The sequence below is a fragment of the Polypterus senegalus genome, chromosome 2 (genome assembly GCF_016835505.1).
Source record: "Polypterus senegalus isolate Bchr_013 chromosome 2, ASM1683550v1, whole genome shotgun sequence".
NCBI lineage: Eukaryota > Metazoa > Chordata > Cladistia > Polypteriformes > Polypteridae > Polypterus > Polypterus senegalus.
This window is the reverse complement of record NC_053155.1, coordinates 177,550,922-177,567,022: the sequence shown is the minus strand read 5'-3', so window position 1 is coordinate 177,567,022 and position 16,101 is coordinate 177,550,922. Positions and strand designations below refer to the sequence as shown.

Below are 16,101 nucleotides of genomic sequence, written 5' to 3'. Positions count from 1 at the left end.
AAAAGCTGTAATTTACAAAATGAGTCAAAGAGGCATACAAACGCTCATGTTTGCTGGAAGCCCTTGACAAGGCAATGCATATAGTTTTTCTGTCAGCTTGAAACAAATGTCTATTTCAGCTGCTGAAACCTGACCTTCTGGTTCTTTTTACAGTATGTGGCATTTAAAGAGTAACTCAAAGTATGACAAATGTACAATTTAGGCTAGTGTGTTCACTAACTAAACTGCAGTGGTCTTTATTAGGTAGACTTTCATTTGGGATCCTGGATTCTATTACTGGTCATTTCAAATATTTTGGCCATTTTCCTTTATATGACACAGATGGTACATTTTTCGTCTAAAAAATGTTACTATTTTGCATGAATTGCCCCTAATTATAGTGCGTGCATGGTGTGAGGTTGTGTGTGTGCCCTGCGGTGGGCTGGCACCCTGCCTGAGGTTTGTTCCTGCCTTGCGCACTGTGCTGGCTGGCACTGACTCCAGCAGACACCCGTGACCCTGTGTTCAGATATAGTGGGTTGGAATATGACTGACTGACTGACTAACTGACTGACTTTAGTGTGCAATGATTACAACATATCCTAACAATGTTGTGTTTGTTAGTGTGTAGCCTGAGAAAAGATATAAGTGTAGAGTCATGTACTTAATTATGTTATAATACTGATTGAATTACAGAGGAAATACACACTGACAATACCTAGTTACTTTGCACTTAAATACAATATTTAAAATATGTTAGGTGGCTAATATGGTGTGTAATGGGGAGTTTCCCAGGTTTTTGGTACATAAATACCAGTGATGCCTACACATGGACGTCTCAATCAGACTTAGATTTTAATTTGGCGTTGATACATATTTGTTCTCACTGTAAAAGATGAAACAGATTAGCAGATGTGCACATGACATAACATTCAGGTGCATTCAGAAATTTAGTGAACAGTTTTGAAATTTCTGCCTTCAAAGATGGAAATATCATGTTTTTTGTTTTCTAGGTGTTCTTGTATCAACAGGCCATTTTAAAAACACAATAGTAGATTTGGAAATGCATTAGTACAATACCTAAAATGTGTAACAATTTACATTTAGTTAAAATGGAGTCCAAATGTGCTTGTTATGGCTAAAATAGTTTCCAGATTCAAACTTTCGTGATTGTAAAAATTGCATCATTGGCGTAGTTTTTGATGTGAATGGTTTAATGGTTAATTGTATTTCATATTCCTTAAACATAACATTTTCCAAAGAAGCACCCAATACAGTAGTAAAATCTCATTGAAGACCTTCCATAGAAATGCAATAAATGAAATCGAATGGCACTGAAGCACTGTTGTAAGTAGTTGTATTACAGTATTGTTTACAGTATTTATATTATTATTAATAGTATATTTCAATAACTATTAATTTATGTTGGGTGGCATGGTGGCACAGTGGTAGTGCTGCTGCCTCGCAGTTAGGGGACCCGGGTTCGCTTCCCGTGTCCTCCCTGCGTGGAGTTTGCATGTTCTCCCTGTGTCTGTGTGGGTTTCCTCTGGGCGCTCTGGTTTCCTCCCACAGTCCAAAGACATGCCGGTTAGGTGGATTGGCGATTCTAAATTGGCCCGGGTGTGTTTGTGTGCGTCCTGTGGTGGGTTGGCACTCTGCCCAGGATTGGTTCCTGCCGTGTGCCCTGAGATTGGCTCCAGCAGACCCCCGTGACCCTGTGTTCGGATTCAGTGGGTTGGATGGATGGATATATTATGTTAATGTTAGGTTTGGTTACATGAAGTTAAGTTAGCTTAGTGTAGGTTATGTCAGCTTAGGTGTATACTTGATATGTCAATGTGGTGAAAATGACACATAGACACTTCCCTCATGCTGCTGGCATGCACCAGGTCAGACCTGTGTGTTGTGCACAGAATGAAGTGTTGAAGACACAGCACATTAAAGTCAGTGTGGCGAAAATAACATCAGACACAGAGGCACTCCCCCGCCCCCTTAATATACGTCAACGCACTTCATGACGTAATTGACTAATGATGCTCTTCTCAAAGCAATGCGTCGTTATTAAGCGAGACACAATGTTTTAATATGCCTGCCCAGCTATTACCAAAAGAGAGAAAAAAAAAATAACTTTTTAGGTAGCTGCTCATTTAAAGAGGAGGAGAATAGAAAGAGAATGGCATTTACCTCTCCTGAGTAACAATCAAGAATGCAAGACAATGCTTTCTCTAGAGTTTCCATGCTACTTCTGAAATGTAATGCTACACATTGTTGGCCATTCCGACTGCAGGGAGAAGTGGAGGACTACATGGCTCCATGTGCAGCCCAACTCTTTGCCAATAATAACTCATGGCCACCAGCTGCTGAAATAAAAGAAAATAGGTGTGAAACATTTAGTGTACTGCCAAAAGGAAAAGGAATCCTAGAGGTTAATTCTAATAATAGTATTAGAAGGAGAGGTACTAACTTACCTTAGATGTGGATGTAAATACGCTTGAGCTTTGTTTCTGTGTGCATGTGTGCACCTGCGAGGCTGTTGTCATTTTAATAGAGGCCTTGCAGGGACAGATGCAGTGTGACATAAGTATGTACTCTCACAACCCACAATTGGATAGAGGGTGACACAATGAGTGGACATCAAAACGCAGTTACTTCCTGCCTGCAGAGATCATCTTTTGGCTCAGTGGTAGTAGTGAGTGAGAGTTTGATGTAACTTGATCTTAATAGTCCATCCAGCATAGTGGCTTGTACCTTGGGTTATATATACTGTATTTTCTTTATGTACATAGATACTGTATATAAATATTTCCTAGATATAGTATAGTTTTAGTGAAAGTATTTGCATACACGTTTGTGTGGCTCTTTTTGTATATGCACTGATTTCTTTTCTTTGTAAATATCTTTTTGTGGATCAGATTATTGAAAGAACTATGGTTTTGTATAGAATTCATTACCACATTTTTGTTTAGGTAGACTACCAATTCTTTATGTATATACATTTATTAATTTATTGCTTCCTTTTCATTTGATGACTTGCAATTCACATTGTAAATATCGTACAGTTTCACTACTTTTGGAACATTGCTTCTTTTACTTTTGTGTGTCAGTTGTGGTGAGAACCGTTTAAAAAAGTCTGTCTGATACGATTTTTTTTTGTGCGCCCATAAATGAAAACACACTTTTGTTTATGCAATACCATCCTTTTGTGTCTGTGCCTCCCAATCTAACACTATCTAGCGTCACATTTCCCACTTCACAGGAAGTCACCCATGGCTATACAGATTTTTTTTTTCTTTTACTGTTCATATATAAAGAATTTGATTTCAAACATATGGTTCAACCTGTTGCAAAAAATACTGGATGTCACAATGTAATTTGCACACTATCTTAATTTATTATGACACTTCTGTATAGAGCTTTTATATTCTCCATATATTTGTGTGGTTTTGCTCCCACAAGTCTGCTGCCACTGCCCTTTTTTGGCACAGTTCTTTTGAAAGATAAATTTGTAAGACTGAATTTAATACATTGTTTATGTATCCTTTTGGGCTTTGGACCGTTAAATTTTGGCAAGTTGTTTAAAGTACACCTATGTTAGTCTGACTGTTCTAAAACTATTTGGCAACTAATTTCTCTGAGCTGTGCAGATTGCCCTGAGACGTGAAATCAATTAAGCTGTGATGCCGATATCAAAGAAGGAATTAACTGTACACACTAACACTATTGTGCCATCCTGGCCTCCAGCCTAGTCTCATCTTTCAGCATCTCAAAAGTAAAGAGAAAAAAATGGAAATGTATCCTTTGTTAATTTTGACATCTCCGTCAGTGACTAAAATGAGCATAAAATAATGCAGAGGTTTCTGGACTTTTGGATTAAATGTGAAGCTCTCTGGTCTCACATTTGCTGTTCTGGCAGTGCTACACGGTGTTTTCTAAGAGCAATGCTTCATAAAGCCAAGGAGGACTTTGTCCCCATGCAAGCAGGTTTTTACTAGCCCAGATTCTGGAAACATCCTGGCTTCGGTTTTCATTAAAAGAGCCATCACTAAATGCACAGCTGTGCTTTATTGTGTGGAGAGTAGCTCTGAGTAAATAAGCACTTCAGAAATGTACATGTCAGCAGGTGCTTTCATTGACTTGTGTCTCAGTCATCAGAACACACTCTTTCCAAAAAAAAAAAAATGATGATGACTAAGTACTATTGAGTGCCACTTGTAGTACACCTGCTTTGAAAGGAGTATGCATAGTCATACCACATCTTCTTCAGGGCCTCTTATAAATCAGTCATTTAAAAAAAAACGAGATTCACTTATTTTGCCAGACATGATTAGGTCTGCTCATAGCACAACTTTGTTGGTAACATAAGCTGTTCTTAAGTCCCATCTTCTTCATTATAACATCTTCTTGTGCATACATTTTCTGAGTGAGCTTTTCCTGCCTCATCTCCTTAACATTCATACACATCATCTTTTGGGTCATTTCTGTATCATACCTTCCTTTATTGATGTTCTTATCTATTGTATTTGGCCCCCCAAAGACAGCCTGATGCAATGCCTGCTTGAGGTCTATTGCTTTGCTAAACATTTTCTTGAAGACACTCTTGTATTACACCTTTATGGTAGGTCTCCTGAAAGCTCATGCTGACCCTTCCTGAGATTGATAACTGCACAAAGTGCTGCTGTTTTACCATGCCTTTATGAATAAGGTTCTCTTACAATATACCCCCAAAAAATTACTGTCTTGAACTAATTTTCTGTGAATGTCATTCCCATACTTCATCGGCTTGAAAATTTCATCACATATTTGAATGAAGCTGTCACACTGCAACTTTATGAGATTTGTGTTGTTTCTAGAGTAACTTTATTGTACATCGCCTTGAGAACTATTAATGAAACTTTAAATCTGGGGTGGTGCCACCAATCTGAGTGTTGCAGTATAAAAATGACTTCTGCTTGGACACAACACAACATTCCACTTAATAAACTTCTAACATGTGTCTACTGCTTGTGAATGCCTAGTGCCTGAGTGACTTTTTTTTTCTTTCACTTTTCTTCTAGTGGGAGGAGATCAGTGGGGTGGATGAGCACTACACGCCAATCCGTACGTACCAAGTGTGCAATGTAATGGAGTACAATCAGAATAACTGGCTGAGAACAAACTGGATTGCACGGAATTCTGCCCAAAAGATCCATGTGGAGCTCAAGTTTACTCTGCGAGACTGCAACAGTATTCCTCTTGTCTTGGGCACATGCAAAGAAACCTTCAACCTATATTACATGGAGTCTGACGAGGACCAAGGAGTCAAGTTCAGGGAACACCAGTTCAGCAAGATTGACACCATTGCAGCAGATGAGAGCTTCACTCAGATGGATCTTGGTGACCGTATCCTTAAGCTCAACACCGAAGTGCGAGAGGTAGGCCCTGTGAGCAAGAAGGGCTTCTATCTGGCATTCCAGGATGTGGGAGCTTGTGTGGCACTGGTCTCAGTACGGGTATACTTTAAGAAATGCCCATTCACAGTCAGAAACTTAGCCATGTTTCCTGACACAGTCCCCATGGACTCTCAGTCTCTGGTAGAAGTGAGGGGCTCATGTGTCAATCACTCCAAGGAGGAGGAGCCTCCCAGGATGTTCTGCAGCACAGATGGCGAGTGGCTGGTACCGATTGGAAAGTGCCTGTGTAATAGTGGCTTTGAGGAGCGAGGGGCATCCTGTCAAGGTAATTTACTCAGGAGTTTGTATTTGTTCAAATGGTGAATGTTTCCCATACAAGTTCAGTAATAGTGATAATGATGATAATACATTTTATTTATATTGTGCCTGTCTCACACTCAAAGTACTTAAGCTACAAATAGCTTCTGCATAGAACAATAAACCAATAAACACAGGATATAAAAAGCATTAAACAGCATAAAGAAAGAATAAGCCAGAATATAATACTAAATTCAATACTAAAAGAAATGCCTGAAGAAATCATATAATTTGTGAAGAAAACAGACACACAAATTATCCTGAGCATCTAGATACACTGGTAAACTAAAGAAGGGGCAGAATGTTAGGTTAAGTTAAAAGCCTTCCTGAACAGATTAGTTTTAAGTTGTTTGTTAAAGGAATGAATAGGTGATCTAATAATATCTAATAATAATTTAGGGAGGTCATTCCAGAGTCTGGGCGCTATACAGCTGAAGGCCCTGTCACCCATAGAGTGTAGGTTAGTGTGGGGCACAACAGATCGCCAGAATCAAAGGATCTTAGTGAGCGAACAGGAGCATATCAATGGAGATGGTCACAGTTTGGCGTGAGACCATTTAAAGCTTTTTAGGTTAATGATAGAATTTTATACACGATCCTGTAGGACACAGGGAACCAGTGGAGGTGAAGGAGGATGGGTGTTATGTGCTTGCTGTTGCTGGTTCTTGCAAGGACTCTTGCAGCAGATTTTTGAATTAAATGGAGATGTGATAAAAGAATTGAAGGGGCACCTGCTAGCAGGGAGTTACAGTAATCAATGTGGAATGTGGTAATAGCATGGACAAGTTTCTCTGCATTTGAAAAGGAGAGGAAAGAGTGAACACGGGATATGTTACTGAGGTGGAAGTCAGAAAGTTTCTTAATGATTCCTTGCATTAGAAGAAGGTTTGATGAGATCACCATCAAGAGTGATTGAAAAGGAGCTAATTTTCTTAAGTTGCGTTTTAGTGCCAAATTGCAGGAGCTCAGTTTTGTTGCAATTTAGTTTTAAAGAGTTCTACTGCATCCAGGTTTTAATTTCACTGAGACAAGCTGTTAGCTGAGAAAGCTCTGATGAAGTTTTGCTTTTAACATTGAAATAGTGTTGAGTATCATCTGCATGAAAATGATAACCTAGTCCAAAGCTACGAATAATATGGCCAAGAGGAAGCATATAGATATAGTAGAGCAGAGGACAGAGCCAGTATCAAGACTAACAAACTCTTTTCTATCTGTCAGATGGGACTTAAACCACTGGACGGCAGTGCCAAAGGTACCCAGAATGTTCTCCATTCTGGACAGTAGAATGTCATGTCTGACAGTGGCAAAATCTGTACTGAGGTCTAACAGAATTAATATCTTTGCTTCACTGGAATCTACCATTTGTTATGGTGTCACATGCTGTTTCTTAAGGTAATTCAAGCTGCAACATCCTTTCTGTGAGCATGATGTAGTCACATACATGATGTACAGTGAGAAGTACTCTGTGTCAAAGTCATTGAGTTGCCTTATGAAGAGTTAAAGCTGGTGTATCTGCTGGTAAGCAAGGCAGGATCAAACATGAGTCAAACGTGTGCCAAAAGAAATCTCTCAATCCAAAAGTTTGTTTTAAAAGATTTAGTGAAAATTCAAAGCAAACAGTCCACACAAGAATAAAGAAAACGGTTGGTACAAACGTAGAATAAAAGGCAAAAACAAACTGGAAAAAATGTCTCCTCTCTAAACTCAGCTTTTCTTGTCAAATGTCAATCGTTTCTATACTTAAAGATGCTTTAATTCGCCTTCACTATGCTCTACTAAACGTACGGCCATGCCTGTTCAATAGAGCTCGATGTGTTACATACTATTGAGCATGTTAAAGTACAGTTTAAAACCGTGTGCCCTCCATGTCTTACTCATGGCAAGGCAGGTCACTGAGACTAATCGGTAGTCAGATCGACAAGAAATAGTTAGAATATACCCATTCTATTCAGCTTGTGCAGGTTATAAGAACCTCCCATAGACTATGCACTAATACAGTATATAGGCAAACATTTAATATAACTTAAATAACTAACAAATGGTTCTTACAACTGGTCTTAGGAGAGTTCACAGGCATTTACTGCAAAGCTAGTTCTGTGCTGTGTACTCTGGTGATATTATCTATGTGGCAAACTTTTAAATTTACAAATGTATCTATCACTGACTATTATTAAGTTTTCTATTATTTTTGTTAACATCTTAACAAGGATTGTAAATGGTACCATATATATAATAGAAACTTTGAAATATCTGGTTGCTAGTTCAAACTGTCCTCCCTATGGAACTTTTAACAAATCACTTAGCCTGTCTGGCTTCCACTTGGTGCTGTATTCAGTATTCTGTGTTTCCTTGATTAGATAAGCCATCTTTAATTATGTAAAGTTATGAACAGTCAGAGAGCTCAGAAGGTGAAGAGGCAGGTACTTATGATCTCATATTAGGTATATGTAATCACTGCTGGGACCAAAGAAATCAGTCCAAAAGAAAACATATATTCTACTTTAAATTAAACATGTTCTGAATGCCAGAAAAAGAGGATCAAATCACTGATCAGAATCAGAATCAGAAACCAGAAGGAAATAATAAAATGTTTCTGAGGAGCAAATTGAAACGTTTTTCCTAGTTTAAATCTTGATTTCCTGGTAAGTGTATATTGCTTTCTAAACATTTTAATACCTATTTAAGCTTATTGTTTTCCTTTTTCTAATTTTTAAAATGAAAATAGGGTGTCCATGTCCATAAGCAATGGCTGCATTAACTTTACATGCCAGTAAAGCAAGCATTTTAACTCAGCAACAACAGCTCAGAATAACAAATTAATTTTAATTAAGTAACTATTTAAATCAACAAATAAAAGATGTTAATGATGTTTGGAACTTTAGCCAATCTGGAGGTCATTCCACATGCACCTGTGTCTCTTAATCAGGCATTGTCTATTCTGTAAGAAACAGCAATATTTAAACAAAACATAATTTAAACAGCATGAGAGGAGCACAATGCAAATCTATGAGCTAAATAGAAAATCCTACAGACCCAGAAAAAAAGGAAAAAACCAAATAAGGGAAACAACTTTATTTATAAGACAGAATTATTCTCTGATTTAAAACCCAGCAGCTTCTGTTGCACTCTAAAAATGGCTGACAGGACATAATGTTGATTCCTTGTTAGCCTCTGAAACAGCTCTTTTTTACGTAGACGTCTGATTCTGCTATGGCCTAGCTGAAGTGCCGATATCTGTTGCTTGGCCCTTTGAGTGACTAAAGGCTGTCTCTGTGGTTCAGAATTTCCTCGCAGTATGTGTTGCACTTGTCATCCATTTGACAATCTCTTATTAGATGCCGAGCGCAACTAATGAAGGATAATAAGAGTGTTGGATTACCAAGGGGGTGACAGCTGTGACTATCTAATAAATCCCTTCTCCAGCACAGGGTGAGGGTGATTGAGAGGCATTCATCAGGAGAGAGGTTGGGGAGGCCGGAAGGCCATCATTAACCCATTACTGTCTGACTCTCAGCTTCATCTTGATGTCCCAGTAATTCTTTCCCCTTAACTATAGTACAGTGCTAAATTTGATGTGATATTACAATTTTTTTATACTGCCATTGTGAATTACAACATTTTTCTGTAATCTGGATGCCAGCAGCTTACATGTAACAGTGGTTCATAAGCTTAAACGGCTACATTTGCTAGGGTTCATAGAATTTTACCCAGTGCCTTGTGAGAACAACTGGAAATTCTAAAGAGCATTTCATTATGAAGGAAAGAGCGTCAAACCCCTCTGCACAAAGAGAAAAGCAGGCTGATCACTTTCTTTCACCTGCTTAATACATAATTATCTTAAGTACATATTGAAGGATTAGCCAGTCCAGTAAAGGTCCTGAGCAGAATTCAAAATCCAGACTTTGAAGTCTTTCCTTCTAGATATTGACTTCTAGATATAGATACTAAACCGGCATATTTGAACTAATAGATGATTATGAATATTACTTTGCATAATATAGTGGTAGTTCTGCTGCTTCGCAGTTAGGAGACCTGGGTTCACTTCCTGGGTCCTCCCTGCATGGAGTTTGCATGTTCTCCCCGTGTCTGCGTGGGTTTCATCTGGTTACTCCGGTTCCCTCCCACAGTCCTAACACATGCAGGTTAGGTACATTGGCGATTCTAAATTGTCCCTAGTGTGTGGTTGTGTGTGTGTGTGTCCTGTTGTGGGCTGGCACCCTGCCCGAGATTTGTTCCCTGCCTTGCACCCTGTGTTGGCTGGGATTGGCTCCAGCAGAACCCCGTGACCCTGTAGTTAGGATATAGCCGGTTGGATAATGGATGGATGGATGGAATGACTTTGCATAACGCTTCAGATGAGCACCTGTCATGTAGTAGACAGTCTGCTGGTACCTTTAGCTGACATGTTAGCATTGGGATGGCATAGTAAAAGAAACAAGAGTACTGTCTTCGTTGGTGGCAAAACAATAAGTTACACTTTCTTAACCTCATGTTGCCAACTTTGATCAATGTGTGTCTGATATGACAACACTTCTGGAGAAATGGGACTGCAAAGGCAAATCCCAAAGCTCGATCCCATTTGAGTAATGAAGTACGGTGGGTGCTTTTCAGGTCATTCAGAATCAGTTCTGCTACCACGTGTCTACTAAGATTTGGGTAATTACTTATGTAATTATATTTTATTAGCAGAAAGTGTGATACATTGGAAAACTCAGGTGTTCTCTTGTTATTGTAAAATTACTAGGGGGCTTTGCCCCCTGCTCACTTCACTCACCAACCCCTCTGTCCTGCACTGCACGCCAGCCACCTTGCGTCTCTGCCGCTCACGTACAGTTAGGTCCATAAATATTTGGACAGAGACAACTTTTTTCTAATTTTGGTTCTGTACATTACCATAATGAATTTTAAGTAAAACAACTCAGATGCAGTTGAAGTGCAGACTTTCAGCTTTAATTCAGTGGGCTGAACAAAAAAATTGCATAAAAATGTGAGGCAACTAAAGCATTTTTTAACACAATCCCTTTATTTCAGGGGTTAGAAATCAAAATGTGAAATCTCTCATTCATATAAGTAGAAGTCACTTTGGCAGCAAAGGCAGCTTCAGGTGTTCTTGGGTAAGTTTTAAAACTTTGCACTCCTGGATTTGAGCAGTTTATCTCATTCTTCCTGATAAATCCTTTCAAGCTACCTTAGATCGGTTGTAAACTCCCATCTTCAGGTCTTTCCACAGATGTTTTATGGGATTTAAGCCTAGGCTTTGGATGGGCCACTCAAGGAGAGCCAGAGATTTGTCCCAATGCCACACCTGCATTGTCTTGGCTGCATGTTTCAGGTCATTGTCGTGCTGAATGGTGAACCGTTGGCCAAGTATAAGGTTGCGTTAACTCCCTGTATTTGCCTCAATTCTAAACAGCATCTTTGTTTTCCTGATGAGGAGCACCATAGCATGATGTTGCCCCTGTCATGCTTGACCATGGGAAGGATATTAAGTAGGTGATGAGCACTGCCTGGTCTTTGTCAGGCATAGTGCTTGGGGTTCTGCCGAAAAAGTTCAATTTTGGTCTTTTCAGACTAGAGAATGTTTCTTTCCTGAGTCCTTTAAAACGCCATATACCTTTTACTCAAGAAGACTTCTGTGTAGCTAGTCTACCATTAATGTATGGTTGATGGAGTACTGCTAAGATAACCATCCTTCCAACTAGTTTTCCAATCTCATCAGAGAACTTCTGAAGCTTTGTTGGGACGATTGTTGGGTTCTTGGTCACTTCTTTCCTTGGCAGATACTCAGTTTAGCCTTATGGCTAAATTATTCAGGGAGCACTCAAAGCTTTAGAAATTATTTTATACCTTTGCCCTGATTGATGCCTCACATAAGACATCATTATATAGTGCCGTTAGTGATGTCATCTGTGGGAGGAACAGAGGAGGTGCTACTGGGAGGTGCGGTCGTCAGATAGTCTGCAGAAGTACAAAAGGAAAGAGTATTAGAAAGTAGTGCCAACCCCTGGTCCAGCTGAGAAATAAAATTATTTGAGCCTGGAAACCATCTTCCATGCATGTATGACAAGGTGTACAGAGCATTCCTTGGACTTCATTGGCTCTTTTTTGTTCTTACATGCAGTGTGAATTGTGGGACCTTAAGCGGACAGGTGTGTGCCATTGTAAACAATTCTAAATGTCTAAACAATTTGTCACAGGTCGATCTGTTTGTCACAGACACATCCCAGGTATAATTAAAATAAATAGAATTCCCCTGACCACGATTTGAAGTGCCACAGGGGTCGAATACTTATATGAAGTAGAGATTTCAGTTTTTGATTTTTGACAAATATGCAAACCTGTGTGAAAACATGTTTTCACTTTATCAGTGTGGGTTATTGAGTGTAGTTTGATGGACTAAGATGGCAAATGTATCCATTTAAAATTGAATCTGTAACACAGTATAATAAACAGAAAGTGAAAGGTTTAGAATAATTTCTGAATCCACTCTGTGTAGCTCTAAATTGGTCCTATATGAGTGACTGTCGATGAGTATATAAATGTGCCCTGCAATGAATGCATTCCCGATTTAGGGTTGGTTGCTGCAACGCATCTATATGATACCAGCTTTTTGCACTTAGTCAGTGGATTTAAAGTTAATGGACAGGTGAATGTACAGTATTTATCACACTGTATATCATTTTTTCTTTCTTTATTTCAAGTATATAGACACTCTGCAGTATATCTCCTCTTCTCACTCAATGTCCTTGGAGTTGACATCTTGCACCGGCAGATTTGGGTAGCTTACTCCCCTATTTTTGTCATGCTTGCTTGCCTAAGTAGCTATTGCTCAGTTTTGAGTGATTGAGGAATATACTCAATTGCACACAGCAACCGCCAGTAAAGCACCCGTTGTTATTCTGAAGTGTCCTGCTGAGCATCAGCTCCATTGCCCTCTAGTTCATTGTTCTGCTTTGCTGTAGAGGTTGGCGGAGGGGAAGGCCTTGCGCACAGCTGCCTCCGTGTCCTTTGGAGCTGCCAAATGTTTAGAATTCTTTCATGATTTGGCAGGAAACTCGATCTCGTTGGTCGGCACCTCTGATTTGTAATTAGATCATTTTAATGATACCAAAAATGTGTGATTGAATATTTTAATGAGGATAGGGCTTATTCACAAAGCTGTGAAAAGGCATCTTGTCATGTGTTCTGCCTGCTTGTTGGAGAGATTTATTTAATGCGATGTGCCACTTTTTTCTGACAGCTCTTTCAGTCCTAAGTCTTAGCACCATCTCCAGGAATATTGTACTTGGGAGAAAGGCGGGGGGAATTGAACAAAGTGGAAAACACTTTTTCTCTGTATGCGGGAAAATTTGGGGTTTCTCCAAATATTTGAACTTATTATATTATATTATATTATATTATATTATATTATATTATATTATATTATATTATATTATATTATATTATATATTAATGTAACAACCCCTTAAAGGGACTGAGAGGGTACCAGAATTGCTGCGAGCATCTACAGCTCTGGACTTATTCACACTGAGAGTTCCATAAAAATGAATGTCCTCTCCTTGAGAGGGTTTGATCATCTATAAAATAAAAGCAATGGCCTTGAGTGAATGGCCTTGAGTGAACAGCTTTTGAAACTTACTGGTAATGCAATCCAAAGAGAACTCTTTAAAAAAGGTGCCCATTATTGAGTTAGGACACCAGGACTTACTAAGAGGACAGTGAGGTTTATGTCCTATTATCTCTGGTCTTTATGCTTGTGTGTTCATTCAGCTCATGAATTCACTAAAATAAGCTTTGGGGTGGACATAATTAGCATGTGGTTGAATTGCTGATGGTCTAAATATGGAATACTTGCGTACAAGCACACAGATCTTCCTGGTGTAGAAAATATCCCAGAAAGGTAGATTAGAGATGTAAAAAGGCAGTATTAGAGATGTAGGTGGTGTAATTGTCAGAGAAGAAGATGTAGCTTTTTCTCATAACGTGGGATGAGCCATTGGCCAATAAGATGCATTTTGTAAGCCATTCTTCAATTAGTCACAAAAGGTAGGGGTCAGGTTTGAATGCTACATAGTCTTTGTAATAAAGGGTTTGAATGCAAGGTAAGTCAAGTGAATTATGAATTATGGAAATTATGAAAAAATGAAAAATTTGTTTTTAGAATTAGTTTGGAAAAGTGTCATATCATGTCATTTTCTAACCCGCTTAATCCAGCCCAGGGTCGTGTGGGTGCAGAAGCCTATCCCAGCTAGCATAGGGTGCAAGTCAGGAACAAACCCTGGTCAGGGCACCAGTTTGGAAAAGTGGTAAATATTAATAGCTTAATGTGTTTTTTATTTTGCAACACTAATTTGTTTTTCAGGACCAACACCATTTTCTGTCTCTGGCATTAGGATGCAGTGGTTATTTACTCGGAGTGTGGTTCCTAAATGTGATGTTTTTTAAACCAGCAGCTAATTCAGTGCTTTGTCAAAGATTTTAGATATGTGCTGAAGGGTTCTGGATGTGTTTATAGCAAAGACCATCTTGGGCATTTGACTTTAAGCAATGTTCTTCTCATTTGTTTTTGTCCACCATTTAGGATTTTCTTAAAGATTGGTTTTGCTCTGGTTTTGAGCTTTTGCCCATTTACGCCATTTGTACATATCTCCTGGTACCATTTAGGATTTCCCTTACTGCCTTGCTTTTTGCCTTTTTCAATCTTGGACAGAACATGAACTGTTATTTTCTTTGTGATGCTATGAACTGTTGTTAACTGATTATATGGGAGAAAAACAAAAAGTAATCTCTTGAGGACATACATATTTAAGGCATAAATATCAGATTTCATGCTGGCCTCATCAAGAACAAATGTCCCTGGGCACAAAGTTATTCCTTAACTCTAAAGCAGAACAGCCACCATGCACAAATATTGGTGTGTGAAATTCCTGGCATCGCCTGAGAGGCGCTCTGTAGTGCAATGACTTAACATGGAGTGCTGACAGATGAAACACAGGTAAAGCTTGTGGAATGCTTTCAGGGACACGATTGTGTGTGTTAGCTGTGCTTTAAGCCTTATTAAGTGTCCAGCAAGACAGGTGCTTAATGACGTCTCAAGCTGGCAAGCTCATTTTCTCCTTTTGTGTCCCTGAACTGCACTTCGGTTCCTTGTGGGATAGCCTGAGAGCCTGGAAGAGATGTTCAGATCATGTCTTTGATGGTAGTCTGCGTGTGACAAACTCATTCAAACAGTGCTCTGTATGACAGTATTTCATACATTTTTGTATGTCCTGACTTTCCTGTTTTCCATATATAGCAGGACTGCTGTTCTGTCAGTACTTTGCCTTGAGGTGCTCTTCTTTAAGGATTCAAACGTTCAGTCTAATGCTTATAGTTGAGCTAACATTTCTTTTAAGTTCAAATGCTTTTAAGTAGGAGGTCTGTGAGATGTGTGAGACTCAGACCGAGCCCTGTTAAATGTATTTCATGTCATTCTAACAACCACAGTTTTTCTGGTAGGATTATTTTATGAGTAACTATCAAATGTAATGTACTGGCAGATTCCACTCGGACATGAATTTGCCACCTTAAAGGAATACTCCACCCAAAAATGCTAATATTTTTTGATAGTTTACAGCATGCTGTTTTTTTTTGATTAAATTTTTGATCTCTTGTGTTTATAGTGAATGGGGAGTTTCTGATATAGTAGGCTTCTGTGAGGAACAACTCCTAACGAAAATTATATATCAAAAGAGTCAAAAACAAAAACTCTCATTTTGCTCATTGTAATATTTAAAGCTTTTTGTCCATGTATGACTTTGTGTTCTAGATTTTTTGGATCAAGAATTCAGTTTTTATTGTTAATTTGTTTTGGCAGAGTTTGACTTTAATATTTGAAGTAGTGTTACATGACTGCGGCAATCACATCAGTTACATTATCAGATATAACTACATAAATATGGCTGCTGACACACAACACAACAAATCTTAAGACTTTTAGCGACAGTTACCTTTTCTGCAAGTAGGCCCTAGCGTTAGGTTGTTGAACTCTGGTTTTTGTTTTGCCCTTTGGTTACACTTCTTTCTGACTTGATGGTTACAACTTCTGCCTGTTGTTGACTTTGTGTTCTGTGCACATTTCCATCTCCCAGTCACTGTTTTTGCTCACAATAATTCCCAAAGGCTACTCGTCATTTAACACTTGCGTTGCATAATACATATGTCAGGTATCTAGTTATACGCTCACAACATCCCAAACACGTGTATTTTTACTGAAAATCATTAAATAAAACACTTCTCAAAAATCCTCTTCAAAACAGCTGGGGAGCACATTCAAATAGGATTGAGCTTTATAAATTGAAGATCCACCTCTCCCAAGGAACACTTCTCAATCGCA

The 16,101-nt window shown here is 38.8% G+C and overlaps 1 protein-coding gene across 5 annotated transcripts in view; it reads left to right on the top strand.

The window, feature by feature from the left end:
* Positions 1–16,101, top strand: part of epha3 (eph receptor A3) — a 205,817-nt gene that overhangs the window by 59,426 nt on the left and 130,290 nt on the right. For all 5 annotated transcript variants that reach the window (XM_039744973.1, XM_039744972.1, XM_039744971.1 and 2 more), the window contains exon 3: positions 5,034–5,694. In XM_039744973.1, the coding sequence (XP_039600907.1) occupies positions 5,034–5,694 (661 nt within the window). The remainder of the gene's footprint in view (positions 1–5,033; positions 5,695–16,101) is intronic.